At 38.6% G+C, this 19,852-nt stretch overlaps 1 protein-coding gene across 1 annotated transcript; it reads left to right on the forward strand.

Annotated features, from left to right (window-relative positions):
- The first annotated feature begins 511 nt into the window (after nucleotides 1–511).
- poc1bl (POC1 centriolar protein homolog B (Chlamydomonas), like) lies at nucleotides 512–19,068 on the forward strand. Its single transcript, XM_044138686.1, has 11 exons — nucleotides 512–690; nucleotides 3,937–4,388; nucleotides 8,396–8,565; nucleotides 10,643–10,832; nucleotides 10,934–11,119; nucleotides 11,284–11,401; nucleotides 13,153–13,329; nucleotides 15,094–15,225; nucleotides 15,558–15,668; nucleotides 17,203–17,355; nucleotides 17,473–19,068. Exons 2-11 carry the CDS (start codon nucleotides 4,003–4,005, stop codon nucleotides 17,602–17,604), a joined length of 1,755 nt encoding a protein of 584 aa, XP_043994621.1. The 5' UTR covers nucleotides 512–690; nucleotides 3,937–4,002; the 3' UTR covers nucleotides 17,605–19,068.
- Nucleotides 19,069–19,852: the final 784 nt, after the last annotated feature.

Genomic DNA, 19,852 nt, shown 5'->3' on the forward strand with positions numbered 1-19,852 from the left:
ATTTGTGTATTTATATCCATGTACATATTTAATGTATATGGATGTGTAGAAGTTGCTTTATGAGTTTGTGCACACCAAGGTATTACACGTTTTGTTTCTCCTAGCAAATTTGTGTTTCTTGCTTAAATTGTACAGGAAAATGTCCAATATATATATACATGAAAAAGTTTAGAGTCAATAATAATAATATTAATATTTATATTATTATCATTAATAATAATTATATAATATTATTATATAATATTATTAATTATATTATAATATTATATAGTATTATTATTATTATTATTATTAATATTATTATAAATAATAATAATAATAATAATAATAATAATAATAATAATAATAATAATAATAATAATAATAATAATAATAATAATAATAAACATCCCTTGTAATCTTACTACTTAATATTTATGGTAAAAAAAAAAATCTATTACTGTTCAGGGTCAATGTCAATACGATCAGGCTTTTATTTTGAAAGGTCACATCGGAACCTGTGTGGATTTCGCGAGCCTTTCGCCACAGGCAGGTCAGGGAGAGCAAGAGAGCCCAGTTCGGAGGAGAGGATGTGGGTATGCTGACATCTGCACGCCAGCGGTTTAACTGGAAGACGACCGCAGGCAGGAGGACAGAAAAACGACCTTAGCGACTTCGGGACACTCTGAGAAATGTAACCTAGCCGAGAAGGTAAGCTGAGCCCGTCTTCTTTGAACAGAAACCACCTCCCCCAACTGTCACCTTCATTATATTAAGTTTGCTACAGGTTTCCCTCTTAACGTCGTTAAACTTCTTCTTCTTTTTTTCTTTCGCTAAGTTATAAAGTTTTTCTCGTGGAAGAGCGTAAGGGAAGAGGTTAAGTATTACTGGAAATAGCCCTGAAGAATTTTGCAAAGTCTAGATTAAACGTTTCGCTTCCGCATCACTTCTGCTGATGATCTTATAGATCTGCAGCGACGATGATCGTTATCGTAACGAACAGTCAAAGTTTCCTCCCTATGACTTTTCTCCCCGTGACTCAGACAAATTGGGATTGTAACAGTGATTTAGTCTGACAGATCTCTGGACCTGTTGCTGAGCTGTTTGTTGAGACCGCAGCCGGACTGCTTTCTCATCGTTTAGTCTGTCTCTTCCTCTTCTTCCACTACCACGTTCCCCTTTAATCTATTGCAATGTAACAGAAACAAGCAAGAAACAATAAGAGCGGGATGGCATAATTACATAGGTGCTGGGTGAAAAACGGAGCTCGAAATTAAGAGTATTTACCATGAATGAATTTATGTCACCTCTTTGTTTCGGTTTATTTTAATCTCTTTAAGAAAAGAGTCACTTTATTCAGCATATTTATTCACTAGAGTTTGATAGTCTTAAGATATTAAGACAGAAAGAAATCAGGTCAGACTTGTTCCTGTTGTCAAAATAAATAAATAATAATAATAAAAAAAATCTGTGATCCATTTCTCCTAAAGTCTTTAAAAAAAGAAGAAAAAAAGGAAAAAGGTCAGCCAGGGTGTGAGAGACACATGCCTTCCTGTCAGCTGCTGCTGTGCAACCTGTTCCACTGGTGCTTTTCTTCCCGGATATGACGCCCTTTATGGCTATTTGTCTTTCTCCTCTTGACTTATGAACGATAAATGAGCCATAGACATTTCATGTGCCACACATACTGTTCATTCCAGGCTAACTGGGAAAAGCTGGTGTACGTGTGTGCGTGTTTGTGGTGAGGACTTTCTATAATCTCATGTTGTAAAATCCCAAATCAAGGCCTTCAATTTCTGTCATCGCTGGAAGCGAGTGCAAATGTTAACACGTGTCTATCCGGTTTTCTGACCTTTTTAACAAAATCTAAAAAGCAAAGTGGGTCAGGATTAAAGCTGCATCCCGCTGCTCTCTTACAGAAAGCTCCCCGGTGTGGCTATCGGATTCACGGAGAGGCTGGAAGGTGTGATGGACGGCCAATAAAAGGGGGTTTTGTTTGCAGGCGTCTCCATTTTGAAACCTCAGGAGTCCAGAGTCCTCTGGCCAGAGTCCAGGCTGGAGTGAAAGGGCTGCGCTGCCGCCTTAAAGAACCCAGAGAAAATTAAGCTCCGTTTGTATCACGGTTCAACCAACGCTCACGTAGCAGCCTTACAATCTTCATTCTAATTGCCGCTCTTAGTTTGAAGCCACAACAAAGCGAACCGTTCTGACTATTTAATTTGTCTCTCGTGGAAATGGGAAACTGCTGGGCTCTTCTGTGCAAAAAGGGAAGCACTTTTGGCTTGTGCTGTGCATGCATCAGTACTACCACTAAGCCTGTCTGGCAGTGGTTAGCACAACAGTAAATGTCAACCTGCTTTAATATTAATGCAAGCCAATTATGTGATTACTTTCAGTCCATTGTCAGCCAACTAAGTGGGCCATTTCTTTTTCTTTTTTACAACAACCTTCTTTTACACTTTGGTACATTAAGCTCATCCCTCAGGCGTGGATATCTAAAGTTACTCAGCGTTTCACAAACTCGAGCTAATCCTGATTTTAACTAGCAAAAGAACATTTGTCCTTTTGCAAATATTTTTCGCAGCCTTTACTTTTTGGCTCTGTGGGAGAGAACTAAAAGAGAACCACTCTATAAGTGGTTCAGTTTTTTAAAATCTAAATTCAAACAAAACCCTCGCGTGGCTCTGACACAGTAAGGCCGTCGGATTTGAGAGATTGTGTTGCATTTCAAAAGAAAAGAGTTGGAGAGGCTGATACGGCAATCTTTTATCTTAGAATATTCTGGCGGCCTTTACAATGTCTTAAATAAAGCTGGAAGCAATTTTTTTTGTTTTTGTTTTCATTTCTTTTTATATTTGCAAAATTGTCAGTGTATCTCAAACAAGAAATGCATCTTTACTATTTTTGTAATTTCTGCTTTATTTTATAATATGGTCATAGTTTCTTAGAGGCACATAACCATTATGTAACAACTGTTTTGTCTCACACACTCTTAAAAATGAGAAAGACAGGAGAACATGCCATTACAGTTAGGCAAACATATTTTGAGCTGCCTAAATCAGTTAGTGTGTGCATGAAAATTGATACTTTCTTGAATTTTCATACATGTACAATCCTGGCTTTTGGTTACATGTCCGTCCAGTTAGATACACCAAACAGGAGTAAATATGTGGGAAAACACTTCATGCCATCCTTGGATGTAGTAGAAGTGAAATTTATCTATAAGCAGATAGACTTCTGCTTATAGATAAATTTCATAAACAAAAAAAAAAATGTGTTGTGGTTTTCCAAATCTTTCCTCAAATTCAAACAAGTAAATAATGTGTTTAGTCAAAAATCTTTTCATAGATCTCGTGGACAAATAGAAAAAAAAAACAAACATATGAGCTTTTTCGCAAGCGACTTAAAGCCTGTGAAGTACTTTTTAGTAATGATGCTGACATGAATAGGAATAAGAACCGCTTAATGATCCCTGTTGGGGAAAGCCTGAAAAGGATGATTAGAAACCTTAGATGAAAGATCAAAACTGTGCTATTTTCTACCCTTTTTTTTTTTTGTGGAGCCTTGCTGTGAGGTCTTGTGGTTCTTGCTACATCAATATAATGAAGTTCATCAGGCTGGCAAACACTATTTCTCATTGGGGTGTATCGCACACTCGATTTGTTCGCCGCATCGCTGTAGTCTCCACCATCATTCAGCGTCTTCCATCTGTGCAATTCCTACTTAATGAGCACTTTAGTCCTGCCCCGAGCGCGCGATTACGTTTATGATGTCGATGTTGATTACTGCTGGTTGGCTCGATTTGAGCTGTCTCCCCAAGGCGTGTATGAAGCTAGAAAGAGACCTAATCTTTCTGAGGAAAATGTGTTTTGTTCTGTTTTTCTGCATCTGTCAAGTGTAATAAATATGTGTAAAATATTTTCATTCAGCTTTTTTTTTTTCTTTTCTTTCTTTCAGATGGTTGTGTCCATACGGACACCCTAAAGCTCAGCCCGTCACCGTGCCTCTGCGGTTCTCGCCGTCATGAGGGGGCGCTGCTCCAGAAAGCTGGCCGTGTTGGCCAAGGCCGGCCTCTTGCTGTGGCTGCTGTGGCTGGGGTATCTTCTGCTGGAACGAGCGTCCTTCCCGTCGTCTTCCTCTACAGAAGAGGATGAGGAGGAGCAAAACATCCAGGCCAGGCAGCTGGCTTTAGAAGAGAGTGGGATAGACGGGCAGCTGGCCAGGCCCGTCTATGTTAAGCCTCCAGCGGACGCCAATGCGCCGGGGGAGTGGGGCCGGGCCACTCACCTCAACCTCAGTCCTGACGAGAAGAAACAGGAAGAGGAGAGCGTGGAGCGGTACGCCATTAACATTTACGTCAGCGACAAGATCTCCCTCCATCGGCACATCCAGGACCACAGAATGAATGAGTGAGTAGGTTAAAATACCAGAATCACCTCTTAATTTGAAACGTTGCCCACAGAGTGGCGGTGAGGGATAAGTAGGATTAAATGCAGGTAAAGTTGACCTTTTCATCAGGTTTTATGAGAATTTCATTAAGGTGCACACTTCCTGCTAAGCCCAATGTAGACTTGATGGAGTAGGTACCGTTACACCAAACAGCAAAAATATCTATGAAATGGACCCCAGACAAGAAAGCATAAATTATTGAGTTGTCAATAAAGTCTGACTTAATTCAATAATTGTCAGCTTAAAATGAAACCTTCTTTTTTTATTACATGTTTGCTGTTCATTCAGGCTGTGAGTGAAGATTGAGAGAAAACAAGACTTTCATCAGGTAACAGAAAGACTGAAGAAAGTCCAACAGAGCTGTTACCTTTTGTTCCTTGAGCGTTCAAACATTGTCTGTGATTTAAAATCTTTAAACGTAATAATAATAAAAGCACTACTATTACTACTACTAATACTACTGCTACTACAACTAATAATAACACATTATGTTTTGAAGCACTGAAATTATTACTAGCAGGCATTAAAACAACTGAAAATTAGAAATCAGCTAGGAAACTGGTTTACCTCTGCTGATGGAGTCAAACTACTGCATTTTTAAACTTTCCTAGTGTAAGTTTAATTGGCCTCGGTTCTCCAGGCCAGAGAAGATCCTGGATGATGGCAAAGTGTTTTTTATGCCTCTAGCCAGACCTGGCTTTCACTAAAATCGGTTTTCCATTGACAGATTGAAAGAGTGCTGGAGGCTCCTGAGATGTAGCACAGAGGTTTCTGAAGTTGGTTTAAGGATGTCTGAATACATTTACTCCATCCTCAGCTATTCTTAGCTCGACATCTGTGCTAAAACACAGAGTGCAACAACTTTTATTAGGAATTTCCCCTTCCGCCTGTGCTTCCGCTTTGCTTCGCTGGCTTCTGTCACTAATGAAAGCCAGATGTAGATGGAATGGATGGTAGAGTTTCTGTTATATTTAGATCTAATCTCCCCAAATCTTTTAAACAGTGTTGGCCTCCATGAAAAAGAAATAGACCCCCTATTCCACTGTGATGCCTGTATAAGCCCCCCCCCCCCAAAAATGGACTGAAAATAAACTTTTTTTTTCTCCTCATCAGTTTGAGGAAACTATGTGGGAGGTTCAATTCACACTGTGCTTAACTTTGAGATAGTGCTGATACGAGAGATATCCCTATCAAACACAAGCAGTAGTCCTGGGAGAAACAATCTCTCGAACAAAGAATGACTCATGTCCTGAGAAACTGCTGACTTACCATTTGGCAGGTGAACTTTTATCTCTTGTCAGAGTTTGAATACATATTTGAGTACCTGATGCGGGTAGGGTAGTAGAAGACATACGTCTGAAGAGAATTAACATGTTTAGTTTTGGCTTGTAGGAGTTCCCGAGAGACTCATGAGATTTCTTTTTGGATGTGACAGAATACACAACAACTCCCTGGTCTGTGTTTAAAACAAATCTAAACTTGTTTTTCAGACTCGTTTTGTGGACAATAGGTGGACTGATTTCTTATTAACACTTTGTAAAATTATATTATTTTACAACTAAGCTGAAACTGTCTAAATAGTACTTGGAAATAATGAAAAAAAAAACACTCCATATATATATATATATATATATATATATATATATATATATATATATATATATGTATATATATATATATATATATATATATATATATATATATATATATATGTATATATATACATATATATATATATATATGTATATATATATATATATATATATATATATATAAAAATATATATATATATATATATACAGTTTTTAAAGCTGCAATTAACAATTATTCTACTGATTATTTTTAACATTTCTCAATTAATCGTGTAAACAATTGGCACATTCTGCAGAGTTTTCATTTAACCAGGCCATATTTATACAATATCGGAAGAACATTAAGAATGCAAGCAATGTTTCAATTCTTTTTTTGAACAAGGAAATAATTTTTTATTTTGTCAAATAGAGAAGGCATTATGTTAGCTTGATTATTTGTAGCAAAAGATGCATCTGCAATTAAAAAAAAATATATTTCTAACATCAACAATAACAATCGATTCATCACAATTACTTTGTTTAATTAGTTCAGCCTTATTACATAATATAAAATGTATATTTTTTGTACAGTTTCAGCTTATTTACCGCGGTGAGTCTGTTGTTTGTTCACCATTTGGCCTTTAAAGTGTGCATTCTCCTTTAATGGTTAATTGATTACTAGAATTAGTTGATGATTATCTCAATAGATCCATCACAGTAAATCCAGTGAATCATGTCGGACCTACATTATTATTTTTTTTTATTTTTTATTTTTTCCCACCAGGGGGGCTTTTTGTGGGCTCTAGTGTCCCTTTTTTCATAGTAGGCTGACAGGAAAGGGGGAAGGAGAGGTGGGAAGACATGCGGCAAATGTCGTCGGGTCCGGGAATCGAACCCGCGACGGCCGCGTCGAGGACTGAGAGCCTCCAAATGTGGGGCACGCTAACCTCTACGCCACCGGAGCACGCCCCGGACCTACATTATTTTGACTCGGAATATAATCCATCATCCCAAACGTTGTCCTGGAGGGACACAGAGTAGAGCCACTGCTCCTCCTTATTGAGAGGAGACAGTTGAGGTGCTTGGGGCATCTTGTTAGGATGCCTCCTCGATGCCTTCCTGGTAAGATGTTCTGGGCACGTCCCACTAGACCCAGGACACTCTGGAGAGACTAATGTTTCTTGGCTGGTCTGGGAATGCCTTGGGTTTCGGAATATCTGGTCAAAGTGACCAGGGAGAGGGAGGTCTGGGCTGCTCTTCTCAATCAGTTTGCCCCCCGTGCCTTGATTCTGAATTAAGTAGAAGAAAATGGATGAATGAATAACTGTTTGGACCACTGAAAGGCTTTGAAAGCCAATATTTATTAGTCTTTGCCAAAAAATTTATAGTGTTGAGACAGAATTTATCAGTTGTATTTTTTACCTGCTTAACCTGCTGAGACTGATCACGTACCTATAAAGTGGTACAATGTTAAAACTCTGACCTTTAAAAGTCATAATGCCTCTTGTGCATGAGAAGCAGCAAATACTGCCGTCACAGTCCCATTTAGCATTACTTACTGTTTAACATTTACCTTTTGAGGTGGATATCTGCCAGAACGGCATCACACTCAAGCTGAATATGTTCTGGCATGCCAAAGCTGAAAAACAGCCCAGTCTGCTCAACAACATTTAATGAGAATAAAAATTATTTACTGACTATACGCACAGATAGTGAAAATACGTTTGTAGGCAGAAGCTGGAGAGGTTTTTTGTTTTTGCATGCAAATTATTTCATGAGAAACAGAAAAATGATTAATTTTCTAATTTTACAACTGCTGTCACCTCTTTACAACTTAAAGCAATCCCTTGGTGTTTGTTTAATTATTTATTGCAATTTTATGTTTTAATTGGTTAGTAAGTTATCCTCCATCTTCTTTTTGTCTTTACGAGTACCTTAAACTCTTGTATCATATCACATCCATAAAACAGACAGTAAAATGTCCGTTTTCTTTCCAAATCCCTCACTTTGTTCTTGTTCTCTGATCGTTCAAATTAAATCATTTCACATTCTTTTTTTTTTTCTTTTACCGATTCAGTTTTATTCCCGCTCCCTCTGATCTTCTTGACTCTTTTCATCTCTCTGTTTGCGCTCATTCCCGTTCTCTCTCTTCGGGAGAGAGAACGGGAGATGTTCTCTCTTTGTATGTTGCTTTCCGCCCATCCATATTTCTGCAACTCCTTATAGTTTTAATGACTGCCATCTGGGTTAAGACCAGACATTTTCTTCTCCCAAGCAGACATTAAAAAGAAAAGGAAAACAAAATGGAGAGTGTAGATACTTTGTAAATACACTCTGAAGATGTATATATTATAGCTTATGCGAACTCTGTCTTCTTCTCCACATGCGTTCCTCAGATGCCGGGCTAAGAAGTTTCACTACCGACATTTACCCACCACCTCTGTGATCATCGCCTTCTACAATGAGGCCTGGTCCACTCTGCTGAGGACAATTCACAGCGTGCTGGAGACCACGCCTGCCATCCTGTTGAAGGAGATCATCCTAATTGATGACTTCAGTGACAGAGGTCTGAAACTCTCAACAAACCTTCAGGTTGTTTTGCTGTCTGAGATGCGGGAGTTCAAGTGGTAGCTCCAAATGAAAGGTTTCTGCATACACTGTCTTGCAAAAGTCTTCAAAACTCTTAAACACTTTCACATATTGTCAAATCACAACCACGCATTTTATGCATGTTATTGGGTTTCTTTGTGATAGATCTACTCAACATACCTCATAATTGTGGGATGGAGTGAAAAAACAAATCCGAAAAATGTAAAGTGTGTTTGTATTTAACGCCATTTCAAAAAGGCTTATGACACTTTTGCAAGGTTCTATCAATTCCAAACGTAACTGGAAGACTATCTTCTGATAGAAGTCAATAAACATATTTTTAATGAGAATGAGTTGTAGAGTAGGGCATTTAAAACATACCATGTGGCATATTTGTATCGAGCAGCTTTTGCAGAGTTATTTATTTTACCGCAGCTCTCGGCTCCAGCCTCGACTTGCTCCGTTCTTTGGTTTCATGCTTGTGCAAATGTGTGGCTTTGTTTTGATAGCCGTCTCCTATGTCAGGTCACATATACGACAACAACATAGTGTGAAGTAGTCCAAACTTTCAGTGTGAGTATACTTGACCTAGGGTGGAGTTTCTGCGATATAATTGCTATTCAGTGAAAGTGTACTCTGGCTTTTTCAGAGCTTTTAGCTTCCTCACACAGATTTCATCAGCGAGTGGAATATCTACTTTCAGCAGACATGCGCTAACTCTGGGAATGATCCGACTTCATGTCCGAAACTGGATATAGGAAGAGCTGGATGTCTGTCTGTCCTAATGGAATTAGTATTAGAATCCAGCTGGTCTAGTCTGTCGGAGACATTACACCATAATGATGACTTCAGGGAGCGCTGAGCCACTCTGACATCGTTTCCACCCCTCTAACCAATGTTACCAAGCTGAGTGCTCGACATGCCACTCTGGAATCAGAAAATTTACTCCAGGGAGAAATTGACTCATACATTAAATACTTTTTCTTCAGTTTTCCAACCAACCAAACATGGTGAATCTGAATGTTTTTGACTTAATTCTATTTTTGCACAGAAGACCAAGAAAAACAAATATCCCCAGTAACTCTTTCATGTTTATCTTTTTAACTCAGTATTGGTGCACGTCACATTCCATGTGACAAGTATGTAACAAGTGAAGTTGGTGGTATTTTCAAAAATCATCTAGGATTAGTTCTTAGCTCTTGAGTCTTTTGAGCTTTTTGACATGTACAAATTGCTTTTTGGCTTAGTCTGGATGAGGTAAAACAGCTCATGGAAGCACGAATGATGAAGGATACAATTTTCAGTTTCTTGTACTAAGGGTGACTTCTTTGCAGTATTAAATTGGAATTGATTGATTATTTTCTAGGCTTTCTAATAGTCTTTTTGAAGATTTAAAGCTCTCTTTTTTGTTTTCTTCTCATGTTTGTAACATATTATTGCTCAAAAAAGGCTCCTAAGCTCAAAGGAATTGAGCAGTTTTATGCTTGTAATGGCAGATAGCTGGGCAAAGAACCATTTTTCTTCTTAAACCACTTATTTGTCCTGTCCAGTGTCCTCATGGACTTGTTGAATAACTTTTAAGCATTTTGGGGTAACAGTCAGGAGACCCGTAGTGTCAGTACAGAATTACTTTAAAACAACTGGTTGCTTGAACAATTTGTAGGTCTGTTTAAATGTCTTTTGAGACAAAAGTAAACATTTCTAAAAAGAGTCAGGTATAAAAAAAGCATGTAAACGAGTAAAAATAAGATAATCAGAAAGCCAGAAAACCTTTTGCTCAAAACTGGTTTGACGTTCTTCAAGAAAATGTGTCTATTTAGAAGCAAAATACAAACAAATAAGGAGAACTTAGAACATTGTTTGTGGTACTTTATGCTTTTTGAAATAGTTTTGTTGGGGTTTGTAATGTTTCTTACCGCTAGGAGACAGAAGTGTATCAGTCATCTCAAATTAAATGCTACAGTTGAAGTCGGTGTTAAAAAAATAAATAAATAAATAAAGTAGCATAAAAAGAAATTACTTTAATGACAGACTAAGTGTTTTGTTTTTAACAGGCTACCTGAAATCCCAGCTTGCTGAATATATCAGCAATCTGCAACGTGTGCGGCTCATTCGCACAAACAAAAGGGAAGGGCTGGTACGCGCACGTCTCATTGGCGCCACCTACGCTACGGGGGATGTCCTGACATTTCTCGATTGCCACTGTGAGTGTGTCCCGGGCTGGATCGAGCCCCTGCTGGAAAGGTAACCAATTAAGTTGAGTTTGATCTTTCTGAGAAGTTTAAAGACAAATTAGTGAAACCGTTTTCTAAACTAAAATTGTGTTTTCTTGTCATGTCATGTAGGATTGCTCAGAACGCCAGCACCATCGTCTGCCCTGTGATCGACACCATTGACTGGAACAACTTTGAGTTTTACATGCAGACAGACGAGCCGATGATTGGAGGCTTTGACTGGAGACTCACCTTTCAGTGGCACTCTGTTCCTGAAGCGGAACGCCAGAAACGAAAGTCTCGCATTGAGCCCATCAGGTTAGATCGAGCATGGGGCCTTTCAAAGGCTAATACTTGCACACACAATTATTTCACCAGAACAGCACATAAAAAAGGCAGAGATTGGCTTTTTAAAACCTCAAGGATGCATACAGCACTAACTTTTTTAAAAAAAATCAAAAACTATATCTGTCTCCTAACAGGTCTCCAACTATGGCAGGTGGATTATTTGCTGTAAGCAAAGCCTTTTTTGAATACCTTGGCACATATGACATGGGCATGGAGGTGTGGGGAGGAGAAAACCTGGAACTTTCTTTCAGAGTGAGTTATGTTTTCTAGATGACAGTGTAAACAACCATTGCTACTTAAGAATGAGGACTGTCTTTTTTTGATGAATACAGCTGAAACCAGTTGGAACTATTTGCTTCCTGTCTGATGTTAATTCAGACTTAACTTTTCCTTTTTTCAGTCAGTTAAGTATACCTAAAGTATCTCCATTTTCCAAATGCCAGACTAATGAGACAAAGTTGTACTATTGTCTTCAAATGTATAATTGTATGACAGGAATACTATGGCTTTAAACAATTTGGAAAATATTGATCCAGTGTCTCTAGGCATCAGTTTAAAATTTGTGGTTGTCATGCAGATTTAAATGGGTCTTTAAATCTCAAAATCAGACTAGGGATACAACCAGTCCCTAGTTGTATCCTTAGGGATTAGGGATACAAGTAAATACGTCACTTGTATTTAAAATTCAATGCCTTGAAGTTGCAAGCACAAGTATTTTTTGGGCAGAGCTAAAAAAAAAATAGTTGTACAAGCAAGGTAGTCTAAAAACCTTCTTCAGTTACATCTGTTCCGTCTGGAAGAAAGAGTCAAAAGTCCAGCAAACTGTTGTAAAGGTCAATTAAAAGATAATTCTTGAAAATACTAGTTAAATTAATGTAAACTTCTAAATATGAAGAAAACAACAAAAAATAAAAAATAAAACAGAAACTTCCTCCTTTGCTTTTTGGTAATCTTAACTGACCTGAGATGAGGAAAACTTGATTCTGATTGAATTTCAAACAGTGTGAATGAACTGATTGTGTCTCGTTTTATATAATGCATGTTAACTCCTGGTTGCAATGGTAAGTCCATGATTCATCAGTATGAACACTAACAGTCACTGCTGCGTTGGTGTTAGAAAGATTCATGTTAGTTTTAGATCACAGTGAGGTCTGGCCTCTGAAAGTAATGACATTATAATTTCGCTTTGCTTTTGAAATGTATGAGTCAGCCCAAAAAAATAAAGATTTCAGACTGCCTGTGAAATTGTGGATGTAGCCTCTCTTGCTGTGAAGATGAATGAGTGAGGTGATATGTATGTGAAGTAGAAAATGCCACCCTCTGGGACTTGTTGCTATGCATATTTAATGTTTTTTGAATTGGTTTTTGGCTCTGTTCTGGAGTGTTAAAGAACAACAAAGCACAGTGAAAAAATCCTTCTGAATCGACTGCCGATCTGTTCATTTGGTTATAAACAAACAATAGTTATGCTGTTGAGAAGTTCTTTAGGCTTTTCATTTTGAGTCATTGTTTTATTTTTTGATACTTCTTTGATGGACATTCAAGTAGCAAACGTCAATCCTGGAAACCATGTTGCTAAAATACCAAAGCAGGGGGCGATTTTCTGACAGATTGATGATACAGAGCATTTTAACACATTTGTTCAGAAGAATTTATCACTACAAGATCAAGGAAATGGTAGAAGATCTCACTATGTTCCAATGCAAATCAGGTATTTTTGGTATCTCAAGATTTTGAGCTGGAAATCAGCTGATTCAGCTTCTGATTACAGGAGGATCTGGAGACATATCTGATTCCAATAAAACAAAAAAAAAGGAATTTACAATATTTATAATGAAAAAAAAAATCAAAAATAATATACTAAGCGATTGTGAATAAAATAAAAATAGACAAATATAATAAATAACAATTAAAATGATAACATTTATGTTAAATTATAATAATTTTAGAATGAACAGAGAGCTATTTTCAACTACATTGTCTTTCTTTTCTGGCACCTACAGGTGTGGCAGTGTGGCGGCAGCCTGGAGATCCATCCCTGCTCCCACGTTGGCCATGTGTTCCCTAAAAAGGCCCCATACGCACGACCCAACTTCCTCCAGAATACTGTACGGGCCGCAGAGGTTTGGATGGGCTCCTACAAGCAGCACTTCTACAACAGGAACCCTCCAGCCAGAAAGGTTTGACGCTCAAATTCAAAATATTTCTAACATATTTCCTTATAATATTTAACCTTTAGCTAATATTTGTTCAGCTGTTACTGGATAGAAGGCTCCAAGTGATCCTCTGTCTACTTTCTAGCAGTATGTTAATGTTCCACAGAGAGCGGCTTACACTTGACGTCAGATTTTGATGTTTAATTTGATATAATTCACCGGCCAGCATGTGATCTCACCCCGTCTCCCTCACCAGGTCAGGCTTGGGTATCTGCATGGGCGTGCGTGTGTCGGCGTGTGTGTGTGCGTGCGTGTGTGCGTGAGTGTGTGCGGTGGCTCTCAGGTCTCAATGTTGGGCGACATGAAAAATTCATGAATCTCAGTTACACCTTTCTGAAAAAAACATATATTATTAATGTTGTGGATCTTTGATCAAACAATAAATTACCTGGTCAGGGGGAGATTGAACACAGCAGTGCTAGACTTGATCTCCTGCTGTTTGTAAAAGGAGCTCTAAACATGCCATTGGTTCTGATTGGTGTGGTAATAATAGCTATATAACTTTCATTGGGTACAATTATTCCATCAGTCAGATAACAACTTTGCAGGATTTCCCACATGTGTTTGTGGAAACACAGCTTTGACTATTCTAGTGAATATTAGAGATGCTGACATGTAGAGTTCTACAAAAGATAAAAATGAATAAAAAGCACTTAACTAATTTTTAAAAATTGCTGAAACTTGTGGTAAAGATGCATTTTTTTTTCTTTGTATTTGAACCCTTGGGAAAACAGAAAGTTATTGACTACAATTTAAAACTTTATAGAAATTGCTATGGCCGTTTTATAGATCTTTTTTTTTTTTTTTAAATCAAACCAACATACTCAAATTAAATAGAGTTTTTCTAATTGCGACAATATGCTGTGAAATTAAAAGATGACTACATTTAAAGAGTATTTTGCATATCTCTACTGTGAAGGTTGTTGTGCGTTAATCATTAATTCCTTCCAGCGAATTTCACTTTTAGTCTTGTCTTCAAATATTAGATAAGGCAGCTAAATTTGCCTTGTGTTTCTGCAGCACATTGATTTCCCATTCCACCCTCAGATAAAACAAAGGTCTGGGGTGTGTGAGGGTTATAAATGCTTTAGGTAGATCCCGACCACTTCATGCACACCTGCACATTTTGACCTGAGGACCTGAAACAACTGTGGTTGTAGAATCGCCCGGCTCAGTCGTCATATCCAGGATGTTAATATTTGCTTTCTGGATCTCAGTTTTTTTTTTTTTCTCTTTTAAATAGTAAACATTAGGAAACGTAAACACAGTGGCTCTCAAAAGTGGACACACCACTGTTAAATATCCAGGTGGAACTTGATAAACCTTTTTTCACATCCGGTACAGCTAATATTTTGTATTATTGTGCTCAGCCTTATCTGATGCGCCTTTTATTTCAATCTCGGCATCCATTTTTGTTTGCCACATTTTCGAGTCTACGCACATTTATGTTCCGTCAGTCTCGCTAGACCTTTTCTATACTTGCATTTCCCTCTCATGAATACTTGCTTTTGTGTAATTATGGGCCATTTTGGACGAATTTGGATGCTGAGTAAGGAAATATCTTCTGATGTTGAATTTTCTAGTGGGTGGCTGAATATTTTGGGTCAAAACTACTGGTATTCGGAACATATCAAAAGTTCATCTGGGTTGAGGAAGACACTAAGTTGCATCAAAATAAAAGATACAAATTAAAAGAGTACACACAGCAAATTACACCAATCCCTACAGGAGAACTACGGAGACATCTCGCAGAGGGAGCAGCTGAGGGACAAACTGAAGTGCAAAAGCTTTGAATGGTATTTGAAGAACATCTACCCAGATCTACACGTCCCCGAGGACCGGGAAGGCTGGCACGGGGCTGTAAGTCTCTGATAATCATCTGCTTTATTCCAGTATATGTTTTACCATGTTTGAGCAGAAGCTTAGTATTGTTTTACATTGTTTCTTACACAAGACCTGGTTGTAAGAGATGCAAAGAGATTAAGACAAACTGTTTTTGCAGGTAGTTGATTAGATAGGTGTGTCCTGATTGGACCAACAAGCAAACAGTTGGTAGAAGCCGGTTTTTTTTTTTTTTTGCTCTGTGTTTGGCCTCTCTGTAGGACCTGCCTGTAGAGAGTCAATCACAGGAGTTAATCTACAGTGTCACCTCTTTATTAGTGAAAATGTTATTTATTTATTTTTCTGTTCAGGTACGCAGCTCGGGGTTACAATCAGAGTGTCTTGATTACAACGCTCCAGATCACAGTCCCACTGGAGCCCAGCTTTCTCTGTTTGGCTGCCATGGCCAGGGAGGCAACCAGGTAATGATTAGTTTAACCCTTTTCTGTCGCTCTCTGTTGCCGATTGCAAAGTGAAACATCGGTGTTTTCTGCTCAAACCCCGCCCAAAGTCCACCCTGCTGTCAGTTCACAGATAGTTTTTAATCTGAATCCTGCCAAGAAGCAGATTATTTGTCTATCATGTTTATTTAATGCTTGAATCAGACAAAAAATATATATTTTTTTTAATCTTCCACCTGCTTGAAATCTTGGATTGTGCTTGCTTCACCACATCAGCTGTCCTCAGTCACAAACAGACATGCGGCGCTGAAAATCAATGTCTGGAAAGCTCCCTTGTGAAATAAAAACCTGAGAACCCTCCAGCAACCACCTCCTGTTCTCCCATGCCTGGCCCACATAAGAACCACGTTTCATTTAAAAGATACATGAGCCTCGCAGTTAGAGCGAGTGGCACCGCCTGGATAAACAAGTCAGAAGCCAGAAACAGCGGGCCACAAGTGAGCCTTTTAATTGGGAATGAGCGTCGCAGGCCTCGACGCACCTGAAAGATGGATGAGATGTGAAGAGGAGGATGGGGAAGTATGAAGATTGATTACCTGACCCTCTGTTTAAAGGGTAGCCCAGGGAGCGTGGCATCTTTTGTTCCGCCAGGTCAGTTTGTTGAAATGACACCAGAGGGGAAGAGTTGGGGTTTGTCTTCATGTCCGTTTGATTGAGAGGGCCAAGCCCTTCTCGCTGCTGATGAGCTCACTTGTCACAAAGACACACACACACACCATACGTAAAGCCTCCCGCAATAAGCGGTTACTCAGTTACTCACATGAAAATTAAAAGTAGCTCAAGAGTTTCCATTCTGAGGATAAATATTTTTTGAAGGGCAATTGAAGGGCTTCTAGAGATATCATAATTCCATTTTTTACGGTTTCGGTTGTGAGTGTTTTTTATTTACATTTTCTTTATTATTTTTGGTTGTTGTGTTTTGATTTGGATAATTAAAATATCGTCCAGTTAAGCATTAAGTGTTCTCTACAAATTTAGAATGTTTTGGTCTTTCAGGGGATGAACTGTCTAAGACCAATAAATAATTAGGGTCCAGCAAAACGTGTTATCGTGACAAGACTAGCCATACAGCACTGAAATAAACACCAAGCGCTTCCTTTCGACTCGTTCAATGTCTACCTTAGATGTTGGCTTACATAGTTCGCATTTAGAGACTGAAACATTTGACATTTTTTATTGTAAAACAGCTGAGGCGCAGTCAGATTTTGAACATCGGCGTTTGTGAACATCAATTTTAGAATTGTTTCTCAGATTCTTAGTTGGATCTAAGTCATTACAGGCTTAACCTAAATTTAGCTTTATATTCATCCTCACATGAGCTCTGATACGCTTTGCAGTCCTATCTGAAGAAAAACGTTCTCACAGCATGATGCCACCGCCACCATGTTTCACTGTGTCGACAGTGTGTTCAAAAGTTCAAGGGATGTGAATACTTTAGCTATTGCGAAATAGTTACATTGCGTGTCTTTCTTTCTTCTTTTTTTTTTTTTTTCAGTACTTTGAATACACTTCCCAGAAGGAGATCCGTTTCAACTCGGTGACGGAGCTGTGTGCTGAGGTACTTGACGGACAAACCTCCATCGGAATGAGACACTGTCCTCAAGACGGGGAAGCAAAGCCTCCCAGCATCATATGGGATTTCAAACAGGTGAGGGGTTGTTTTTCCAGCAGATAACTGCTCTGTCCATTTCTGCACATATTGCATACAAGGTGATGCCTTCATCCTACCTGACCCCCTGTGCCCCCTTCTCTTCATTCCCTTAAGGATGGGACCATCTACCACCCTCATTCAGACATGTGCGTGACAGCTTACCGCACGACGGAGGGACGCACGGACGCACAGATGAGGCGGTGCAACCCGGCCGACAGGAACCAGCAGTGGAAGTTTGAGTGGTAGAAAGAGGAATTAAGACTTTACCGGGAAAACTCAAGTGACCTTCTGTGGCCTTTGTGCAATTACTACACTGGTGGGCTTTTCTGTTACCCATGATTTCCTCACTCTCCGTGTTTGCGTTGGATCGAACTGGGAATGGCAAACAGAAAGGTCTTGAAAATGTCACTTTAAGCCACTGATTTGCTCTGCTGATTGCTTGAATGAGTGCAGAGTTGCTGAGAATTTCAATTTTATTTTAACCCTTTAAAAAAAAAAACTAAAAAAAACAGACTGTTCAATTCAAGTGCCTGTGCAACAATAATGGAGGACATTACAAACCTGGGATTTCTTGCTACAGAGTTGACAGTTCTGCACAAGAATCAAGAAGATTAATATAATTAATTCTTGAATTAGCTGCAAAGTCAAACTGCACTGCAATGTTTTTATGTGGAATTTATTTCTCGTTATTTCCTGTTCAATTCTTTTGCTTGTGTATGCAGTCGTCAAATTATGTAAAATGCAAGAATGCTGGCTGCTAAACAAAGAGCTCGGAATGTAAGGTCACCTGCATTTTGCACTGCACCGGTGATTTCCTAACATGCCCCGTCATGTGAGAGGAAGAGGGAGAATGAAGGAGGGAGCGTGCTGTTGTCATACTACACTTGCCTCTCAACTCTATCTCCTGCTTGTGATGCCAGTTTTACAGCAGAGTTCTGCCTGAACAAGACTTGAAGAATTCATTAAGTTCTGGAACTGAGGAACGTTTCGCCCCAGAGAGCTTAGCAATTTGACGGGAATGTTGTTATCTATTCTTACCTGCTGTGTTCGTCTAAGAATGCCCTTTCGACTCAGCTGTCGCTCTGCCTGAGGAAAACCTGTCATCCTAAAATACCTGTGTGTGCCAAAATGCAAAGTGCCAGCTTGTGTGGAATTTATTTTGGGGCATTTTTTTTTTTTTATGGAAAATAATAAACTGTATATGTTTTGTAAAAAAAAAAAAAGGAAAAAAAAGCCTTAAAGGGTTAAAGGGGAGCACCTATTTGTGCCTTGTTTTCTGGAACTCCTGTGTTTGAACTGTACTTGAAAGTCCATCCAAAAGACTAATCTGACAAAATGTTTCAGGTTTTGTTGGGATTTGACCCAGATACAGTGCACCTGCTGTTGAGACTGCAAACCAGTGTCTGTTTTTTTTTGTTTTTTGTTTTTTTTTGACTCAATGTTTTAGCCTAATTGCCTTTGTGAGTATACAATATTCACTCGGTACGGTTGGAAACATTTACAATGGCTTCTGTGTTGGGTTGTCTTTGTAAATAACTTTCGGTTTAAGGGACCAAAGGGGGCAGTGCTAATGTAAAGCTCTGAAACTACTGAAAATGTAAAAGGTAATTGCATCACTTTAGATGGATTGGATGGATTAAAGGGAAAGGGATGGACGTGATTCAATTTACTAGGATTAATAAATAAAACTCTAACCACGGATACCATTTACATTTTGCCTTTACCGTCTTTTCTGTCTATTCACGTTTCTCTCTGCACACACCACGCTTTTTAAAAAAATCTAACATGTGTGCAGATGTTGCATTTTTCTTAAGAAAGACATCTTCCCAAAAACACTTGGGAAGATGTGTCTTGGATGGCTTTCATCCATGTGCAAAAAAAGGAGAAAAGCATACAATATGCTGATTTCTGCTGCTCTCACATACATCACATGGATGTCACCATTCATAGCTGTTTACCACCACCTACTGACAGCAGAGCATATAACACTCACTGCAGAGAGCAGGCTTTTAAAAAAAAAAAACATCAATGGAGATTTTGCTTACAAGTCTGTATTCGCTTGATTCTCAAGCTGACTCTCACTGATTTGCATGTTTCACAAGTTTTTCCACTTCAGTAAACCTGATTTAAACGAGGTCTCTTAAATGCTTCTGCTGACCTTGATGACTTTCCGAGGAGGCAGAAGTGTATGTAAAGTTAGACATCCATCCATTTTCAAAATCTATTTAATGTTTGTAGGTTCGCTGGGTGCCACTGCTTATCTCCGGTGGTCAAATGATGAGAGGAAATGTGTGCGTCACAGGCAGGTCAGCATTTAATCTCAGAAACACTCAGGATAGGATGTACATGTCCTTCCCTGTGCCCAAGTAAGAAAAAATTAGAGACTTAACCAAACATGTTTCATTGGAATTAGGAAAAAAAATTTGAGTCAACCAATACATGCACAAGAGAAAATGGAAACTCCACACAGAAAACCTACGGATAAATTTGTAAG

The sequence above is a fragment of the Gambusia affinis genome, linkage group LG14 (assembly GCF_019740435.1).
Source record: "Gambusia affinis linkage group LG14, SWU_Gaff_1.0, whole genome shotgun sequence".
NCBI lineage: Eukaryota > Metazoa > Chordata > Actinopteri > Cyprinodontiformes > Poeciliidae > Gambusia > Gambusia affinis.

What these genes read in the sequence shown, in the direction of transcription:
- poc1bl (XM_044138686.1), top strand. Translation starts at nt 4,003, where the DNA reads ATGAGGGGGCGCTGCTCCAGAAAGCTGGCCGTGTTGGCCAAGGCCGGC. An exon ending in GGAACCCTCCAGCCAGAAAG is followed by an intron (nt 13,330 to 15,093) that starts GTTTGACGCTCA and finishes CAATCCCTACAG; the next exon opens with GAGAACTACGGAGACATCTC. An exon ending in ATGGCCAGGGAGGCAACCAG is followed by an intron (nt 15,669 to 17,202) that starts GTAATGATTAGT and finishes TTTTTTTTTCAG; the next exon opens with TACTTTGAATACACTTCCCA.